General features: G+C 47.8%; 1 protein-coding gene across 1 annotated transcript in view; it reads left to right on the top strand.

Moving 5' to 3' along the window:
• Positions 1–21,599, top strand: part of LOC119953960 (voltage-dependent L-type calcium channel subunit beta-1-like) — a 309,597-nt gene that overhangs the window by 275,527 nt on the left and 12,471 nt on the right. Inside the window, 2 exon segments of the mRNA XM_038778682.1 lie at positions 14,919–15,070; positions 19,590–19,685. Of these exon segments, the coding sequence (XP_038634610.1) occupies positions 14,919–15,070; positions 19,590–19,685 (248 nt within the window).

Genomic DNA, 21,599 nt, shown 5'->3' with positions numbered 1-21,599 from the left:
ACCCACGCTGACACGGGGAGAGCGTGCAAACTCCACACAGGCAGTGACCCAAGGCCAGAATTGGACCTGAGTCCCTGGTGTGAGGCAGCAGTGCTAATCATTGTGCCACCGTGCCCACATAGGTTTGATGTGAGAAATTGAACACTTGTCAGACAAGTATGGTTGTACAATAGGGTTGCCTCGGAGGTCAAATTTTGGGGTGAATATTGCTTTAAATTTAAACTGAATCTTTAGATTGAGAATGCAACTAATGTTACAAACATGATCTTGTCATTATCACCATGTTTGTGGGAGCTTGCTGTATGTTGGCTAAATTACAACAGTAACACTTCAAAAGTACCGGATTGGCTGGAAAATGCCATGAAAGGTGCTACAGAAATGCAAGTCTGTCTTTCAACAAATTGGTGAAATGACTCAAAATCAGAAGATGCAATTGATATGGAAGAAGCAACTCAGAAATGGCAAATCATGTGGGAAATGAACATAGTAGTGGAAGAGCAATGGTGGGTGAAATTTCTGCCCTTAGGAAGGAAAGCTAGCTGGATGTGGGCACTCCATGAGTGGTGTTAAAATAGCTCGGAATGAAGTTAAAAGAAATCCAGAAGTCTTTGTAGACTTGATACTCAATTTGTCCTGTCGCTGTAGATCATGAATTAAGTTAATGGAATGTTTCACCTTGTGGTCAGTACTGTAGAGTACAAGTCAGGGGACCCAGTCACGGTGTGACTCATGTTCAGTCAGCAAAACACAGAGAAAACGTTCACACAGGAGGTAATGGGGCAAAGAACCACATGACAGATTCTTAAAGTGAGGTTTGGAGTGCCCCAGACCCCGGATTTCGGAATGTGGTGGGCCGATGAAACTGCCGGCGGGCGGGAGTAGTAAAATACTGGCCTTGGAGTTTTGGTGTCCCAGATTTACCTTGTCCATAAACTCTTTCTTTTCATACACTTGGCCGTGATTGAGAGGTTGCTTGCCTGCAGTGATAACCTGCTGCTCACCCAAAAGAGAACAAAGATTTAATGGAGATGCCTAGGCCCAAGCCAGCCCCTAGAGTTGGCCGCTTTAGACAGGATTCATATTGTTGTTCCAGCTGCTACTTGTAACGAATGCTTTTTTTCCCCTCCCCCCTCCCTTCATCTCTCATTCGCCGATGTGCTGCTCCCAAGTGAGTTTGAAGAGGAAAATCAGGAATAGCGCCAGGAATGGGATTTGGTGGGAATTCTGTCTCATTTGTCAATCATCAAGAACTTGACCAAGACATTATGTTGTTTTCCTTCACTTCCTGTTGCTATTTCATCACCTCCCCGCCATGTAATAGAATCATCTCTAAATCTCAAAGAAAATTGAACTTTAAAAGTTGCACCCATGCTATTTAACAGCCACATTTTCATATGGTATGTTCCAGGTCATTGATCTTAAACCCTTTCTTCTTCCTACCCTGAACCAGCAGGGACCTGGCAGTTAATATCTAACTTCATGGGAGGGTAGGAGAAGAATTCAGGTGTTGGAGCCAAATACTAAAAAGTCTGACAGAATAATGTTCTGACACTCGGCTGCTATGAAACGTGAAAGGTCTTTGAGCGCTGGTCGTCTGAGATTATTTTCTCCTTCTGTGATTGTTTTTATCAGTGAGCTAACCATGGCGAGGGGGGATGGTAGCTTTGGGAATGGGAATATGCACACATCAGACAGCTGGCGTCTTCATGTTACTAGTCGTCAAAGCTGCCCATTCCACACGTATATCCTGTCCTCTGATAACTCACACCAGCTACTGAGGTATGTACTGCCAGAATGGGAATGCATCCCCATGCTGTGACTTCTGACCCGTAATCTAGTTAGTTCACCTGGAGCTCCAAAGTAGGGGGTTGTCCTCTCCATAGTGTCATGGGCCAGGGTTTAGAAAACTCCAAAGTATATCATGGAGTTCACCTGACCTACAACTGTTTATAGAATTTTGGTTATGAGGAGCACAAGAGCCGGCCTTTCAGCTGTTATTCAATAGAGTTCCTCGGGACTTTTAAGCAAAAAACAAGTTTTATTCTGTGAATTTAGTTAACATCTGCATAAACACACACAATAAAAATTATTATCAACTACAAACATAAAACCCCCACACAGCTACAGTAATCTATGTATAACCCTTAATGAACACCCCCTTAACTGTTCCAATTTAATAACAATATCCCACAAATCAAAAACCTCTTTTTACCAAAACAGTAGGTAACTGTAATCATTGGGTTTCTTCCTTGGAATAACTCTTTAACATTGAAAATAGAGAGAGGCAGGACAAGGTACTTCTCGGACTACAGCAGCCAAAATGTGAAAACAAAAGTAAAAACTCAGAGCCACAAACCAGCTCCAAACCAAAGCGAAAGTAAAACCAACTCCCAAAGCCACAGCCCAGCTCCACCCACACAATGACGTCACTGACGCCATGTGATCAGACAAAAACATTTCTTAAAGGGACACTCACATGACTATAGAGTAGTTCTTTCAAAGTGGCAGGGACCAGTGGGATGGATCGAATCGCCTATTCCCATGCTGTATCATTCAATGTCCTAAATCCTGCGCTCATTGGGTGTGCGCGATTGGTGGGCCTGGGAACGGGCCCGAAATGCACTTCCAGTTGCAATCGGCCCTGAATGCAGTTTTGCACTGGCTGGCCAATTAACGCTGCGAAAGGTTCAGTGCTGTTGGGCGGGGGATGGGGGGGGGGGGAGCGCAGGAAAAGGACAGGTGCACAGGAAAGTGAGGGAGCGGTTGGGTGCTTCGAACAAGCTCCCTGAAGGTAGACGGCTGCTGCGGCGCTCCCTCGGGGAGCTGCAGACCTGTGCCAATAAATGCGGGATTTTAGAAAATGCAGCAAACTGTTCATGCAGCACATTCAAGCCACCTGACAGCAGAACCCAAAACACATCAGACCCCAGGCATCTTTTTAAAATTTTATTTCACCCACCCTGAACTGAGACTGTAGCAAAAATGGAAAGGCCAATTGGCCCCTCTGACATCTGTAAAGGTGGGCAGGCCACGTAAACTGGGACTCCTTAATAGCAAAATATCCCAGGTAAAAGATCAATATACAATATACATCTCAAGATTTTAATTTCACCCTTCAACAGCAATAACAACAACTTGCATTTATATAGCACCTTTAATGTGATAAAATATCTGAATGCATTATCAAACAAGTCTGAGCCCCACATCATTTGAAAATGAGGGCGGGCATTTTAAGATTGAGGTGTTACTTGGCTGGCATGTTGGGTAGGTCAGTGATGTGTGAATAGTTCTTGGTGCGAGATAGGACATGGACAGCAGAGTTCTGGGGTACGACCTCACATTTGCAGAGGATGGAACATGGGAGGACAACCAGGGGTCTGGTGGAGGGGTCTGTTATAATTCGCTGCCCGTTCTCTGAGCAAAGGAGGAATCTGGAGCAAGTCCTGCCTGAACATTGACTTCTTCACATCACCCAGAGACCACAGGCACAGTCTCCATTTACCTTGCCTCCAACCAGTTCTCACATATACACTTAAGAATTATGCCCTTGGGCAGCATGGTGGCGCAGTGGTTAACACTGCTGCCTCACGGCGCCGAGGTCCCAGGTTCGATCCCGGCTCTGGGTCACTGTCCTTGTGGAGTTTGCACATTCTCCCCGTGTCTGCGTGGGTTTCGCCCCCACAACCCACTGATGTGCAGGCTGGGTGGATTGGCCACGCTAAACTGCACCTTAATTGGAAAATATGAATTGGGTACTCTAAATTTATATTTAAAAAATAAAATAATGCCCTAGCTATTCCCCAATTAGTAACAGCCTCTCTCACAACTAGAGCACACACTTCATTGTGACAGGATGGCAATATTAACATACTCAAGTCTAGAGATGACAGAGGTATGAACGAGTGTTTCAGGTGGAGATGAGCTGAGGCAGGGGTAGAGTTTGGTGTTGTTATGGTGATGGAACGCATATATGGTTGGTAGCTCAAGCTGGGTTAGGTGTAACATCATGGTTGCAAAGTCTGGTTCAGACTTGGACAGGGAGAGAGACCGAGTCTGGCTAGAGATCAGAACTTGTGGCAGCATCGAAAGACAATGGGCTCGATTCAACTAATTAGGAACAAAGTGCCAAAATGAGCGCGTTTACCCGCATGTTTCTCGGCCATCGCAGCACTGAGAAACACATGGCTATACAAGCCGACTCGCATTGTATAAGGGGCCTCAGCAGGGAACGCACGGCTGAGGTCACACATAGCCACGTTTTTTACACTGGGGAGCTCTGATCACCGGAACTCCCCGGTGTAGCGAGAGATCAGGGCACCATTTTTAAATGGCGTTCTGATCTCCGAAGCGGCACCTAACCCCCCCCCCCCCCCCCCCCCAGCCCAAATACATAATGGGAGGGTCGTCTCCCCCCCCCTTCACATCCACACAGGGTACCCCTGGTCCGATCACGCATGCCAGCTTGGGACCGTGGCAATGCCAACCACAGTGCCTCCTGGGCACCTTGGCTGTGCCAGACTGGCACTCAGATGGGTGCCCAGGTGGCACCAGCAGTGACAGGGCACCACCCTGCCAAAGGGCATGCAGCTGGGGCGTCCGATTCCCTGGGATACCCTCCAAGTGTGCCATTCCGTCTGGTCCGTGCTTGTGGAGACCAGTGCTGAACGGCGCTCGCCCGAGACCGCCGAGGTGAAGGGGATGAATCCCAAAGCCTCAGGAACACCGGGAATCTGCACATCAGAGTCAGACCAGCTGCCTCACTCTAACATGCAGTTTTGCCAGTAAGAGCTTTTCTCACAATGGGCGGGATTTACATCGCAACGTCTTGCGATCGCGTTGGGTCTCGCAAGGCGTTGCAGGCCGGGTAGATCCCGGGAGCAGGGTCTCCCGGCTTTTATTGGCTGTGCTGTGCCATGGCGAGCTGCTTTTCGGGCGCAGCGTGGCCGTAAGATTGCGCCCCATAGCTGGATCCGCCTGTAACGGGATTGCCATTGGCAGCACTGTAACATTTGGAGAGCAGACAAAGGTACAATTTTGAGTCTATTGCTGGTAATTCAATGGCCGGAGTTCTCCGACCGTTCGCTGGCGGAGGAGGAATTCTCTGGTCCCGCCGGCAGCACACTCCCACCTGTGGGATTCCCAGCGGCATGGCGGGGCTTCAATGAGAATTCCCATTGAGAGCGGCGGGAGAAACACCGAGAAACACGCAGCTGGAATCCAGAGAATTCCGCCCAATGTTACTCTTGCACAATAAAAAAAATGAAACAACATAAATAAAATGGCAACTTAAACAGCGCTAAAACAAATTTGTACAATCTGATTGTTCAAATTAGCTGACTTCAAGTTAAGAGCCAAAGGTTCCTTAAGATAGAAAATGTTGGAAACACACAACAGATTTGTGAGCAAAATCAGTTTAACCTCTGAGTCATTGCTGCTCTAGATTTCTAATCACATTGGAAACAAATTCAACCTTTGTAATTTATTCCAAATCAGAATAAAATTAATATGGCAATTCTGAGAATTAACAGGTAATCTTCATTAATCTACTCTAATTTACCGATAAATTCTAATCTGAATTTCAATTAATATTGCTGTGTAGCATGCTTTGAGCTTTTTAAACTGACTGTATTGGATTTTTCTCTCTCACTCCATCACTACTCTCCTTCCTCCTCAGATGTTCTGGGTATGTATATTTTGCCATAACATGTAACCTATTCCATTATCCTGTGTCTTGTCTGTGTGTCTGCCTGTGTGCGCCTCGAGTTGCTTGTCATCCTTTGCACTGGTTCCTGATTTAAGGCAAGGAAAATAGCACTCTCCTGGAATCTTGATTTGAATCAGAAGCTGGCTTCCCCTTGGCGATTTAACCTTTGGAATGTGAGTGAGGAAACAATGCAATGCGCAGAGACGGTTTCAGACAAACCTTTGATTCAGACTCCGTTTACTTTCAATTGAAGGAATAGCTTTGGCTTTTAAAGACAGCATAAGTAATAGGAGAGGTAGTGCATTTTGTTCGATCAATGCCAGGACCTGCAGGTAAAGCATTAAAGGTGCTCAGGCTACACTCTAGAGCTGTCGGGCAATCATTAGTGTTACAATAGAGGAACAAGAAATAGAAGTCAGAAGCCCCATCAACGTGTCTTCCACCAACCTCCCAGGGGTAGCTTATAAAGTCTTCCTCTTGGTGGTCAGTATTTGCTTGTGTTTAGTATGTGCGACACTGCTGATACCAGGAGTTCCACTTAAATTGACCACTGTGGGACATTGCTGAGGGTCGGTGTAGTACTAAGCCATGTAAACCTGGAAGGTCCCAAGTTGCACCCATGACCCCCATTGAGTTAACCATTTCCATTGGGACAGTGTTAGGGATGCATGATTGGCATGATCATTCATAAAGAGAGAAACGGGTATTACATATATTTTTAAAAACCCAAATTAAAATTCAGGCTGCTCCAATATAACTTACTTTAAAGAGAATAACCTGTGCCATTGTTACATAGGCCCTATTGTATGTGATTGATGGTTTGAGTTCTTTTCTACAGACAGCCGAGAGCTGTGTTGAGACCCTGTTCCCAAACTGCTTTTGTACACAATAGAAATTGGGAGATAATTGTGTCCCGAAAGGTTGGTCTTGCACATATAGCAGAGTCAAACCTGCTAAAAAGCTCATGGGAATGATGGCAAGTACAATATCAATGTCATAAACTGATGGAAAATCTTTTTAAGGCTGAAGTGGGTCAGTGTTAACAGGTTGTGCAATGGATTGACATCGCGAGCAAGGCTTTGTCCTGTGAAATCGCTTGACAGGTAACCTCAAAAGGTACATAACTGGAGTGTGAATAATAGAGGGGCCACTTTGTGTGGCTTTACCAAGTTAAATATTAGATTAGTCCAGCCAACTCTGTCTGTGTCTCAAACTCACTCCTGGTTTCTTTGCTGTTTCGGAGATTGGCAGGATTCCACCATGAGAACACCAAAAACCTGACCACACTTTCAGTCAAAGGTGCAGATTAATCAGGAGAGGGGTAGTGGGGCTGGCTGGTGGATACTTCACAAGGGCTAAGTCCAATGATTGTTCTGTGCGCTGAGCTATCTGATGTCAGTAATAAGAAAATAATAATAATAATATTCTACCATTGTCTTCAGAACCCCTGGGGTAGAAAAGGGAAAATTCAAATACTATATCTTGGCTGCGTTGCCTTCGACAGTTCGATGTCTAATGTCTAATCTAAGCTCACGCATGGAAAATGGCCACAAGAGGGTGTTGGTCTCTGTGGAACTGCAATCTTTTAAAAAATTGTTTTGTGGGTCTCGTAAAAGACCAACACTTACCTGTTCATTTTCCAAATTCTCAGCCAATTCAGAGCCAACAACGCAACCGCCATGGATTTGGAAATGGCAGATTTCCATCCCAAAAAGGCTTGATGTGTTTTTGCAATGATTGATGGTCGTAATGGTGACTGTGAAACTAGCTTGAATGTTAAAATCCACCAGATACCATGGTGAGATTTGAACCCATATCCCCAGAGCATTGAGTAGCCAATCCAGTGACATTAGCGCAACGCCAGCTTTGTCCCCACAGAGCAGGCACATCGTAATCCAACATGTCTTGAGGCAAGCAGGGAAGATAGCACAGATCGTAAACAGTAATGGATAGTTGGTGATGCAGTTCTTTTAAGAACACAGAGGTCATTGAGATTGAAACTCAAATGATGTCCTCGTAACTCAGAAATTCATGTGGAATTATTGTGACCCAGCAGATAGTCAATGAGATTCATTGCACAGAGGTGAGATTGGCAACTCTATGTCTAACTCTTCCTCTCAACCCGGCAATTTAGTGATTTGAATAAGGAATGAGTGTAAGCATTATTACAATGTTTGAGGCTGAGACTAGATTACCACCCCCTGCATTGAACCATAGAATCCCTAGAGTGCAGAAGGAGGCCATTTAGCCCATCAAGTCTGCACCCATCGCCCGAAAGAGGATTCCACCAGGGCCCATTCACCCGGCCCATCCCCGCATCCCCTAACCTACACATCTTTGGACACTTAAGGGGCAATTTAGCTTGGCCAATCCACCTGTTTGTCTGAACTTTTATTGTCCTGTTGTGGATGCTTGTAGCTGCCTTGCTGCCAATGTAGTTGAACTGCTGTGTGCAACCTGCTACATGTGTGGTCCATTAGTATGCAGTACATTGGCATCGTGCTGTTAAACAGAGTGCAGGGGATATGCTAAGTACCAATAGTTAGGACGCTCTATCCACCATTTTTTTCTTTATTCTTTCGTGGGATGTGGACGTCGCTGGCTGGTCTAGCATTTTGTTGCCCATCCCTATTTGCCCTTGAACTGAGTAGCTTTGCTTGGCCATTTCCAGAAGTCAGCATCTAATACTGAACCGCATTGTTGTAGATCTGAAGCTACATGTAGGCCAGACCAGGTAAGGACGACAGATTTCCTTCCCTAAAGGACATTAGTGAACCAGATGGGTTTTTACAACAATCGATGATAGTTGACATAGTCACCATTACTGAGATCAACTTTTTAAAAATATTGTATTCCGGGTTTATAAATTGGATTTAAATTTGAACCCATGTCCTCAGGGCATTAGTCTGAGCCTCCGGAATACTAGTCCAGTGACATTACCATTATGCTGCTATTTCCTCCCAAATGCATGCAGCAAGTCCACAATCCAGCATGCAGACAGTGCATTACTAATGCATTACTAACCCACCCATATAGAACACGTACAACTATTTCATTCGTATGTGGAGGATTGATTACTACTTTGCATGTAGAGAATGCATTGTTTTCCACCGTACAGGAAATGCATTACCAACAGATATAAAAGCAATGCAGGACATGTCACCATCAGGTATGCAGAAAATGCATGACTCTCAGGCATGCAGAAGATGGCATGCAGGAAACGTGTTATTACCAGGCATGCAGAAAATATCAGGAAATGCAATGCAATCTGGCATGCAAAAACAGTTTGCATAAATATCGGAAAATATTCCAAACTAAATGCAGAGACCAAGCATTATTTAGTTGCAGAAATAAAAATGTTTCAATTGCAGAAATCAAAGCAGGTACTGTATATTCATTTCATAGAGTTGGGGGGTTTTTTCACTCACTTTTATTGAATTTCCTCTGCTAACTAGTCTAATGTTATTTTTGAAGCTGTATTTTAAATGTCATTGTATTTAAGTTGTTGAGTTATGACATGCCCATGTTAATGATGTTATCTACTAAAGACTCATTATCTTGTTGGCATTAAAGACACTGCAATTTGACTAAGAGTCCTGGTTAAATGGATGCAAAAATCAAAGGGCAGCTAAATTGGATTGCCCCAAAACAGAGACCATCTAACCCACGCTAATTGAAACTAAGTCGGCTCAGCAACTTGTTGCTGCCGACACTTCTAAGTGCAGCCGCTACTAAGCGTGGTGACGATTGGCTGCAGACATCAGCAGGAGACTCCAAATCAGAACTTCATGGTGCCATTTAAAAATAGGTGCATTGGAGCTGGAGCAGGGTGTTGGGGTTGCTTAGGAAATGAACTTGACCTGGAAAACTGTGAGGCAATGACGCTTCGTGGGAGAGAACCAACTCTTAAGATTTTCGGACTTGATGAAGGAGGTGGAGAGGTGTCTTTACAACAATCCTTCCAAACACACCGGACGTGTTTCTCAGTGGCTGGAGGCAGCCCCACCGTGACGGACCTTCTAGTCTCGTTGCTGTCTCGCCCATTGAATTCGCCCCACGGCACCGAGACGGCACGCCATCGAGCATGAAGAGCGGGAAGATCCCTGCTACCGTCTGAAGGCAGTGCCAGGAATCAAGCTTTGATGATCTGAATGCAGAGCCATGAGAAGTTTGTGTTCTCACAAACGGTTAAGGCCACTGAATGCATCTTCAAATGCCATGTCCTAGTTAACTGCACTACTGGATTCAGCCACTGCTCAATTCATAAAACCCCCAATCACCCATCTACGAACAATGTGTGCGCGATTTACTGGCTGCGTCCCACCAGAATCGGGACGGGACGCGGCCGATAGATCCTGGGAGAGGCCCCTCAGGGATTCCCGACGGTTGTTACGCCTCTCGAGATCTGACCAGATCTCACCAGGCCTTCAATCCAAATCCTGCCCACAATGGGCGGGACCCAGTCAAGTTTGAAAACTCAATAAACCATGCGGACGCTGGATTGAACGCCCCCCCCCCCCCCCCCCCCACCATCTCTCGGCCTTGCCGAGGAGACCCCAGTCAGGCGCCATTAGCACTGGTCCCCACAAATGGGGACCATACAGAATGGCATTTGGAGGGGTCTCCCGGGCACCCTGGCAGGCATGCCCACATGGTACTGCCAGGCAGGCATGGGCACTGCCAAGGTGCCAAGCTGGCACATTGCAGATCAGGCTCGAGCGTGTCCTACTAGTGTGAGGTGGGGTGCGGCGGGGGCCTCAAGGACCCCTGTGGGTGAGTTGGGACGTTGCAGGGGTCAGGAGATCGGGGCGCCACCTCAGTGCAGGAAATGTGACTGAATGCGGCCTCGGTGGGGAATTTCCCATCGGGGCTTAAAACAAAAAAGTGCCGTGAGATTGCTGGGTTGTTAGTACCGGGAATGACCCCACTAATCCCACCCAGAGAGGATTCTTCTTTTTAGTTAAATCACTTCCTGTATGTCAATCAGCAGTCATATCTAGTATTCATATCCTTCACCACATGCTCTCACACACTTAACACTGCTGCAAAACGCACACCTCACAGCTTGCACACTGGCAGCTATTCAATCATTTTTTAAAAATACATTTAGAGGACCCAATTCATTTTCCCAATTAAGGGCAATTTAGCGAGGTCAATCCACCTACCCTGCACATCTTTGGGTTGTGGGGGCGAAACCCACGCAGACACGGGGAAAATGCGCAAACTCCACACGGACAGTGACCCAGAGCTGGGATCGAACCTGGGACCTCGGCGCCGTGAGGCAGCAGAGCTAATCCACTGCGCCACCATGCTGCTAGTCAACCATGACAACCACATCACCCAAACAGATTGCATTACAGTCATTAACACACTTTCCCCTCTCTCTTGCAGAGCAATGTGAGTGCACAATTGGAGGCAGCAGGCAGTAACAGGAGGGAGGGGGTAGGCATGCTGCATGTGCTAACCCCAGAGGGGAGGCAGTGCTGTTCATTATTTGGACACCCATTGCTGCAGCCATGGCCAGTGACGGGTGTCAAACCATTGAATGTATCCTCACTCCTCCTCACATACATGGCTGCCATCTAGCAATCGCTTTTGATTTACAATCTGCGGAAGATGTAAATGTGCACTCCTTTATTGTCACTCTCTCCCTTCACCACAACCTTATCATTTTATAAAAATCTTTATTGTCACAAGTAGGCTGACATTAACACTGCAACGAAGTCACTGTGACAATCCCCTAGTCGCCACATTCCGGCGCCTGTTCGGGTACACAGAGGGTGAATTCAGAATGTCCAAATTACCTAACAGCACGTCTTTCGGGACTTGCGGGAAACCGGAGCGGCCGGAGGGAACCCACGCAGACACGGGGAGAACGTGCAGACACCGCACAGATAGTGACCCAAGCCAGGAATCGAACCTGGGACCCTGGCGCTGTGGGGCAACAGTGCTAACCACTGTGCTACCGTGCCATTTGTGCCCTATTCTTTCAAATATCGAAGAGGTACAACCTGACTGAGCAATGGAGGAACAGCAACAAGAGAGTTATGAAGAAGGCACAGCCCCATCACTGGATTTCAACTCGCAACGACCACAGGCCAGGATACTAACACTGTGTATATCTTCGAGGTGGAATCTGCAAATGGTGAGATACTGGGCACGAGTGTACTGCAATTGTCAAAGGGGGCAAGGACAGAGCAGGAGGCAAGGACAGAGCAGGAGGAAGCTTGCCCAAGGGTGAGGCCCAACACAGGTTCAGCTGGTGAGGAATTTGAAGGGAGCAACGAGAGGGGAGTGCTGATGAGAATGCACAACAACATGCTTAGTGCATTGGAGAAAACGTCTGGAAAGTTTCAATGCCAAGGAGCAGGGAGGGGTCCAGCACCAACTTGGCACAAGGCATTGTGCAGAGTTTGGATCCCATCCTTCCCAGCATGGAAGAGGTGGCCAACTCTTCATGCACCTGATCCAACCATTGACCCAACTCCTGAAGGCTGATGGGGCAACTTCCATTGGAGCACCAACAGTAACCCCCTGACCTCTGAGAGCTGCAGTGGATACTCAACTTGCAGCCATGCAAGCCCAGACTGCTGCCATTAATGCTGGAGATTACACTGTACAGATCAGCTTCGAGGGCGCCACAGAAATCCCATCAGTCTGTCCTCAAACAGCTCACTAACATTGCTGATGCACCGCCCTGGGGGAGTGACAGAGTCTCCATGAAGCACACACCTGCTGTCCTCTCTCAGGAAGACAGTATTCAGTCACCTTCCCCTGCCAGTCGGCCAGTGCCCCTCTGTTGGCTGCCAGCCAGCCAGTCCAGGTGGCTGTTGCCCATGCCGAGGCCGTGCTGCCCACAGCTGAACCACTAAGCCAAAACTGCCTGAAGTCATCTTCCACAACGGCGCGAACCAGGCCCGGGTACAACCGATCCTGGCCCCCACAGGGGGCCAGCACGGCGCTGGAGCGGTTCACGCCGCTCCAGCCTCCTTTCAACCCGCGCATGCGCAGTTGGGCCGCACCAACCTGCGCGTGCGCGGGGGACTTCTTTAGCGCACCGGCCTCGACTCAACATGGAGTCGGTGTTCAGGGGCCGGCCGCGCCAGAAAGTAGGCCCGGGGGGGGGTAGAGGCCGGCCCGCCAATCGGTGTGCCCCGATCGTGGGCCAGACCCCATCGAAAGCCCCCCCCCCCCCCACCCCTGGTGACGGAGCCCCCCCCCCCCGCCGCCACAGGCCACCCCCCGACCGTTCCCACCGGCAGCGATCAGGGGTGAACGGCGCCGGCAGAACTCTGTCGTATCGGTGCGGCCGCTCAGCCCATCCGGGCCGGAGAATCGGCGGCCCGCCGATTCCAACGGCTAGCGCCGCGCCAAACGCGCCGGCGCAAATGGCGCCGATTCTCCGCACCTCGGAGAATTGCGTGCCAGCGTTGGGGCATAGTTACGGCGATTCTCTGGACCGGCGCGGGGCTCGGAGAATCGCCCCCATAGTGTTTATGTCATGCCCCCTTGTGGTGATGCCACCTCTGAGTGTCCTGACTGCCCATTGGTTGTGTCCTATTCTGTGTGTTCATTAGTTGCATGTTTGCATATTATGACATTTGCGATACCTTTTCTTTCTACATTCTGGTCAAGCGGATGCTTTGACAGTGAGTGACAGCCCCATAGGGAAAGGGGAAACGGGGTTACACTTACTAATATTGTAGTCGACTTAGTTCTTCATGCCAGCCCAGACAAAAATAGACTGTCTAGATTGCTCCTCCCTTTCCTTTCCTCCACTGCTCACCAGTGACCTCTGTGGAAAGTGTGTTGTGGTGTGTCACAATTCACTTGGAGCAGGGGGTGTTGTAGTCTGGAGATCGGAATCGTGATAGTAGAGGCTCCAACATTCTTTCCATCAAACAGCTGACCTGAAACCTCTTCCACTCTTACCGCCTGCCAATAGCGTGTGTTGGAAGGATTTACAGGTTGATACTCCGTGCGGTTGCGTTATAAACACACCTTCCTGAGCCATCAAGTCTTGACATGGAGCATGACCCACAGTTTCTGCATCAGCGGCTCACTGCGCCATATGATCTCCTTGTTTGCACTTGTGTACATTTGGGTAAATCCCATTGATGTATGAATTGTTTCTGTGTGAGCGTTACGGAGGTCACCAGAGTCAGCCTAAGGGCAAGGGCTGGATGGCTCTTAGCTGTGACAGCCTCAGCATTCACTCGCTGCCAGTTCTCATATCTACGGAATGAGCACCTGAACAAGGCACTGGAGGGAAACCAGCAAACATCAAACCACAGCCCAGAATGAGTCAATACCCCCAGGTATACAGGCAAAAAACAGAAAAGAAAAACTCACGGTTTCATACTGAAACAGTGCCAAGTGTGGTTCAAAATGAGAAATTTAATTAAAGATATACTCAATGGCTCAGCAGGTTTGCGAGTAACTAACAGTAACAGATGCTTTGATCTCCAGTCAGTGCTGAGTTAGCTGACGCGATCCATGACGGTAGAAGGACAGATGTCCTCGGGCTCCATCTTATTGAAATAGGAAGATCATTCAGCTCCTCCACCCCTGATCAGACCTTGCTGGAGGTAAGTGTTGGTGAACATGAGCTTGATATCAAACTCGTCTGTATTAGATGCATGGCTCAGGTGGTCTTGACACTCGCCATCAAGCACACACCCAAAGAAAGGTCACTTGAGCTAGAGTGGAGGCAACGTGTGTGCTTCGGACTGTGCAGGAATTCAGTCTCTTCAGATGAGACGGAGAATGAGAAGAGAATGCTGTTGACAAGAAAGAAACTTCTGAGATTCCATCATTTTTGGCGCAGTGATGATTTTGTGACCACCATTTCTTGATAGTCAAATCCACGGCCTCAGGTGAACAAGCTGCTTACCCATGAGCTGTCCATCTGCGTTGTGAAACCAGGGGCGGCATGATTCTCATTAGACATTTCCATTTGGGCCTGTGGCTTTGAGTTTGAACCTGACTGTTGAACATATAGACTTCCATGTAATGCGGAATCCACACTGATGCTGGTAAGCTAGCATCATTGGCAGGTCACTATGGCAATATGCATTTTACCCCTTGAACTGCAGGCAGAACTATGGCAAACATGGAGGCAAACAAGAATCTTCTAGAAGGAGAGCCTGCAGGATTTGATCTGCATTTAGTATGGTTTGATAAAAATGCCTTGTTTTTGACTCTTTCCCTGTAGCTGAAGTACAGAGTGAGATTGAACGTATTTTTGAACTGGCCAGGACACTACAGTTGGTGGCACTTGATGCAGATACCATAAACCACCCTGCCCAACTTGCCAAAACCTCTATGGCCCCAATTATAGTCTACATAAAGATTGCTTCACCTAAGGTAAGAGACTTTAGAAGTATATTTTTAAGTTCAACACCACTAAGTGCCTTTAATTTCTTCCTACTCCCCGCCCCCCCCCCCCCCCCCCCCCCCCCATCCCCTCGGTGAGAAACAGCATTGATGGCCTGCAATGGACCTTTTTTTTATTTGTTTACGGGATGGGGGCATTGTTGGTTAGGCCAGCGTTTATTGCCCGTCCCTAGTTGCCCTTCAGAAGGTGGTGGTGAGTTGCCTTCTTGAACCGCTGCAGTCCTAAAGGTGTAGGTATACCCACTGTGCTGTTAGGGAGGGAGTTCCAGGATGTTGCCCAAGCCACAGTGAAGAAACGGCGATGTATTTCTAAGTCAGGGTGGTGAGTGACTTGGAGGGGAACCTCCAGGTGGTGGGGTTCCCAGGTATCTGCTGCTCTTGTCCTGGTCATGGGTTTGGAAGGTGCTGTCTAAAGGAACCTTGGTGAGTTACTGCAGTACATCATGTACATGGTACACACGGCTGCCACTGTTCGTCGGTGGTGGGGGGCTTGAATGTTTGTGGAAGGGAGAGCAATTAAGCAGGGTGCTGTATCCTGGATGGTGTCGAGCTTGTTGAGTGTTGTCAGAGCTGCGCTCACCCAGGCAAGTGGAGAGTATTCCATTTCACTCCTGACTTGTGTCTTGTAGATGGTGGACAGGCTTTGGGAGGGTCAGGAGCCGGGTTACTCGCCATAGGATCCCTAGCCTTTGACTTGCCCTGGTAGCCACAGTACTAATGTAGCTAGTCCAGTTTCTGATCAATGGTAATCCCCAGGATGTTGATTGTGGGGGATTCAGCGATGGGAATGCCATTGAATGTCAAGGGGCGGTGGTTCGATCCTCTCCTTTTTTTTTAAAAATAATTTTTATTAAGATTTTCAAAAACATATCAAAAACATAAAATAACAGCAAGAAAACCGTATTAACAACAACAAAAAGAAAAAGCACAATAACCCCCAAAACCAAACCCCCCCCCAGTAACTACAAAAAGAAGAAATAGATAAGCGCCCGGCATATTCAATTAACACATATACACATTTCTCCCTTCCCCCGCAACAAACCCCCCCCCCTCTCCCTCCCTCCCTCCTCCCCCCCCCCCCCCCCACCCCCCTCCATGGGTTGCTGCTGGCCTATTTTCCTACCGTTCTGCCAGGAAGTCAAGGAAAGGCTGCCACCGCCTAAAGGACCCCTGTACTGATCCCCTCAGGGCAAATTTCACCTTCTCCAATTTGATGAACCCTGCCATATCATTGATCCAGGCCTCCACGCTTGGGGGCCTCGCATCCTTCCATTGGAGCAAGATCCTCCACCGGGCTACTAGGGAGGTTCAATCCTCTCCTGTAGGAGATGGTCATTGTCTGGCACTTGTGTAGCTTCCTCGATGCTACTAATATCCATCTCCAGTGAGGTTTGTGAAGCGATCTTTTTCCGTCCTTTGCTTGTGCCCCTGCTGGCTTTGAGGGTAAAAGTGTCACCTCAGGAATAGGATTTTCCCAGATTCAGTCCCGGATGCAAGCCTCAAGTTAGTTAACCTGTCCAGGGATAATCGGGGGGGAGCAGTAAAAATGCCTGCAATATCCATGGATTAAGGAAGAGAACATTGGCCAAGATTCCTGCTCCAGATCACTAAACAGGAAGTCTTGCTGAAAAGGACACATACGTGGAGTTGAACACAATCAAACATTACATTGAATGTTTTTCCTTCCAGAGTGAACATCGGGTGAAGCAACATTAGGGAACGTCAGAAACAAACCAATCTCCAAAGAGCCACTGTAATATGAAAGGCAATAAACAGATATTTGTGTGTTGAATATTACTTGCCAGTTGGAGGATTACTTTGAGTTTCACTTCTTTTTTATTTCCACTTTTTTCCCATTCTTACTTTTCTCTTAAACTCCTAGACCCTCTCTCCTGTCATTCTCCTTCCATTGACCTCCCCCCCCCCCCCCCCCCCCCCCCCCCACAGCCACTCTATCCTCCAATCCCTGCCCCAACTCTTCAGTACTCCTGTTCTAGTCTCAGGCTCCACTGTTCATCGTTAGTGCCATACATAACCCTCAGATGAGCTTCCAACCACATATCTGCACCCTCCCACTAACACCACCCATTTTAACCTTTGTAACATCACCTGGCCCCTTTCCTGCTTGACGCACAAGAAGTGTACCTGGCAGCAGACGTACAGAAGGAAGGCCGACTGCCGGGAAGCACGGGTTGTTATATCCCGCCTCGTAGGCGGAGCTACCTACCTCTCAGCCAATTGGCTGAGAGGCACATGACTTACCCGGGCCAATGGGCAGCGAGTACTCTGCACCAATGGCAGCTTACACTTCCAGGTACCGTAATACCCCTAGTCATACTACCACACTGCTAAAGGCTATCTACTGCTGGAACCCTTACCCGCGACTTTATTACCTCTCGCTGTGACTATTCCAACACATTTCTGACCAGCCTCCCACATTCTACCCTCCAAAGGCTGGACATCATCCAAAACTCTGCTGCCTGCGTCCTTACTTGTAACAGGTCCTAGTCACCCACAACACATGTGCTTGCTGGCCTGTACTGGCTTCTGGTTAAGCAACACCTTGATTTTAAATTCTCAACCTCGTTTCTAGGCCTCATCCTTTTCTTTGTCATTTCTTTCCATAACCCTCTGAGATCTCTGTGTCCCTCTAATTCTGGCCTCATAGGCACCCCCAATTTAATATCTCTGCCATTGGTGGCTGTGCTTTCAGCTGGCAAGACATTAAACTCTGGAATTCACTCCCTGAACCTCTCCGTTTCTCCACCTCCCATCCTTTAAGACTTTCCTTACAACCTACCTTACTGGCCAAGCCCTATTGGTCCCCTGCCCTATTAAAGCTGGGTGTCAAACATTGCTTTCGTTTAGAATGTTCCTGTAAAGAGCCTTGGGGCATTTTATTCTGCGAAAGGGGCTACATAAATACAAGTTGCTGTTGAATTGAATAGAAGGTGCTACCAACAGACATATCTTCACCTTTCATAATACATTGGGGGATATTAGGATTCTTAACACTGATGTCAGTGAATCTGAAATTGGTGAAAGAGCCAACAGGATTTCAAAGTCGACTCTTGTTACATCTGTGATATGGATTTTGCTCCAGCCCCAGATTGAGGAGACCATAGTCTCTTCTGTATACCGGCTGTAAAGATTCTCATTGAAAAGCAACCAGTTTCTCGTGTGCATATGTTCAATGTGGAAACCTACCATGATCCAGTAATATCCTGTGTTGAATTGTTCAACTGCAGAGGTCTTGAAATATTTAATATAATAAAAACAGAAAATGCTGGATAAACTTAGCAGGTTTGGCAGTATCTTACAGAGCTTCTACCTCCTCCCTGTGCAAGGATGAGCCTGATGGTGGTGCACAGGGTGCATATGACTCGGGCAAGAATGACTGGGTTCTTCCAGGGGGTAGCAGATGAGTGTCAGAGATGTGGGTGGGGGCCAGCGAATCACGCGCGCATGTTTTGGGGTTGCGAAAAATGTGCAAGGTTCTGGGCGGGAGTGTTCACGGTCTTAGCCAGGATGGTGGAGGAGGAGGTGGAAACCGCAACCCTTTGGTGGCGATATTTTGGGTTTCAGAGAAGCCGGAGCTCATGGAGAGGAGGAAGGCCGATGTCGTGGCCTTCGCCTCTCTGATTACACGGCAGCGAATTTGACTAGAGTGGCGGTCGGCATCGCCACCGGGGGTAGCAGCATGGTTGGGTGACCTGTACGACTTCCTACGGTTGGAGAAGATAAAGTATGAGTTATGGGGCTTTGCAGAGGGGTTTGCAAAAAGGTGGGGGATGTTTGTGACCGTATTTGAGGAGCTGTGGGGGGTGGGGGAAGGGGACAAAATTTGTACAGACTGCGTAGTTGATTGCTGGGTAGTATGTTTCCCGGGTGTTTATTTGTTGTAACCTGTTTTGATACAGGTTTCTAATAAAATACATTTTTTTTTAAATCTTACAGAGCTTCTGTAGAAGAGTCATATGGACTCAAAATGTTGGGCTGGGTTTATTGGCTGTTCACGGAAATCCCGCTGACAACGCCGGGATCAGTAGCTCCCGCTGACTGGCCACTACTTTGTCAAAAAACCCACGGTGGGTGGTCAGTAAATCCCTCCCGTTAGCTCTGTTTCTCTCCACAGATGCTGCCAGGTCTGCTGAGTTTTCCCAGCATTTTCTGTTTTTATTTCCAATTTCCAGCATCCACGGTATTTTGCTGGTATCTTGAAATATTGACATTGTTACAGTGAGGGGTTACTGTGTATCAGTGAGGATTACAATGGGAGGTTAGTGAGAGGTTACAGATGTACCAGAGAGTAACAGCACAGGGTTACAGTGTATCAGCGAAGGGTTAGTGTATCAGAGATGCTGTACTGAGCTGGAGATTACTGCATGGTGAAGTGCATTAGAATGAGAAGCACATCTGTACAGTTAAGACGTATCGTGTATTAAAGTGTTAAGCTAGCTTTATTATTGTGATTAATATTTGGCTACAGGTATTACAACGGCTGATAAAATCACGAGGGAAGTCCCAAGCTAAACACCTGAATGTACAGATGGTGGCATCAGACAAGCTGGCTCAGTGTCCTCCGGTCAGTATCTCCCATGGAAAGGGGTTTCCTTGAGCAGAAGGGCACACGTATTATTAACCGGGTTGATCAGGCTGCACCCTGTCAGCCTCTGCTTTGTCTGCCTGCTTGTGCACAAGTCTGTTAAATCTTGGTTTACAGATGTGTAAAACAGTGGGGTAAGGAGGAGATTATTCTTTGTTCAACGCTGCAAGGAGATTTAAAACTGGAGAACAGAAAAAGTGTCAACATTTCTAGCTTGTTAAGGTTATTAATGATGAGCTTGTACAGCATTCTGCAGCTGCATAGCCAACGGCTGAACCACAATGAGTAAGCTGCTAATCCCACCACTGTCTTGCATCCTACATCTTGATAACAGTTTCTGTTTAATGCAGAACCCTTCTCAGAAATTGCTATGAAACACCTGCTTTCCTTCTTGTCCATATCCTGCACTGATATTTCTTGTGTTGTACAGGTTCCTCCAATTAGTTAACGCAGGGCGCCCATCTTTCCAATGGGGAACAAAGTCCCCAAGTGAGTGCATTTAGCCGCATGTTTCCCGACACTCACAGTGCTGAGCAACATGTGACTGTTCAATGCGATTCGCTCGCTGGGACTCCCATTGTAGCGAGAGATCATCCCAATCTCCGAGGCCCCCTCCAAATAAAATCACCACCTGGCCCATAGGGCTTGCAGCTGGGGGCCCCTGGGGATCCACGAGTGCCATTGCATCTGGTCCCTGTTTGTGGGGACCAGCACCAAACAGCGCCCGCCCATGGTCTCTGAGGGAAAGGGGTTGAGGCAAAGCTAGGTACCTTGGGAATCTGCATTTTAGAGTGAGGCTAGCTGGCTTGGTCTAATATGCATCTTGCCCACTCTGCTTTCTGGCAGGCAAAGCTGACAGAGTGAAATGGACCTGAAGGGGGCAAGCGAATAGCAGACTTCTACCGCAACTGCCCTGTTCGAATGTTGGGGGCAGGGACCACCTATTAGGCTCCACCTTCCAGCATTCAGTTGGAGATTTGAATGGCAAGAGGCCACTCAGTCCCTTGAGCCTGTTCTGCCACTCAGTCTGGTCTTAAACTGATCTGTTTCTCAACTCCATATGCCCTCCCTGGTTCCCTATGCCGATAGTGAACAGGAGTTAATGAAAATGAAAATCGCTTAGTATCACGAGTAGGCTTCAATGAAGTTACTGTGAAAAGCCCCTAGTCGCCACATTCCAGCACCTGTTCAGGGAGGCTGGTATGGGAATTGAACCGTGCTGCTGGCCTGCCTTGGTCTGGTTTAAAAGCCAGCGATTTAGCCCAGTGTGCTAAACCAGCCCAGTTAAGTTGGGCAAGTCACTCTGAGAACATGGCCATGCAACAGCTCGCTAACCTTTACAGATCAATAATACTCAGTGCTCAGAGGGTCGTGCTTGAAGCCTAGTGTTCAGCCCATGGACCACTCGATTTCCCCCACCCTTGATCCTGGGCTGCTGAAACCAATGTGACACCTTCAGAGTCCAGATACTCGGAACAGACTGAGGTCAAACTGGCCTGGTTCTGCTCGATTCCACAGCAAGCAACTTGGGAAATTTTGAAACTTCTCCATCATTATTTTTTAAATTAATTACAGCTTGGGTGTTAATGGCAAAGCTGACATCTATTACCCATCCCTAGTTACCATTGAGAAGGTGGTGACAAGCCACCATCTTGAACTGCCACAGTCTGTGTGGTGTAGACAAGCTCTGTAATGTTAGGGCAGGAGTTCCAGGATATTGACCCAATGGCGATAAAGGAATGGCTGATATATATCCATGTGGGACAATGTATGACTTGGAGGGAATGTTACTTCCAAGCACCTGCTGTTCTTATCCATCTAGTTAATGACTGTCAAGGGCTTGGGGAATGTAGTTACACTGATTTCAACAAGTGCAGAGACGATGGGAAGCTG

Source organism: Scyliorhinus canicula, chromosome 19 (genome assembly GCF_902713615.1).
Source record: "Scyliorhinus canicula chromosome 19, sScyCan1.1, whole genome shotgun sequence".
NCBI classification, from domain to species: domain Eukaryota; kingdom Metazoa; phylum Chordata; class Chondrichthyes; order Carcharhiniformes; family Scyliorhinidae; genus Scyliorhinus; species Scyliorhinus canicula.
The sequence above is the reverse complement of the archived record's forward strand: the minus strand, read 5'-3'. Positions and strand labels throughout refer to the sequence as shown.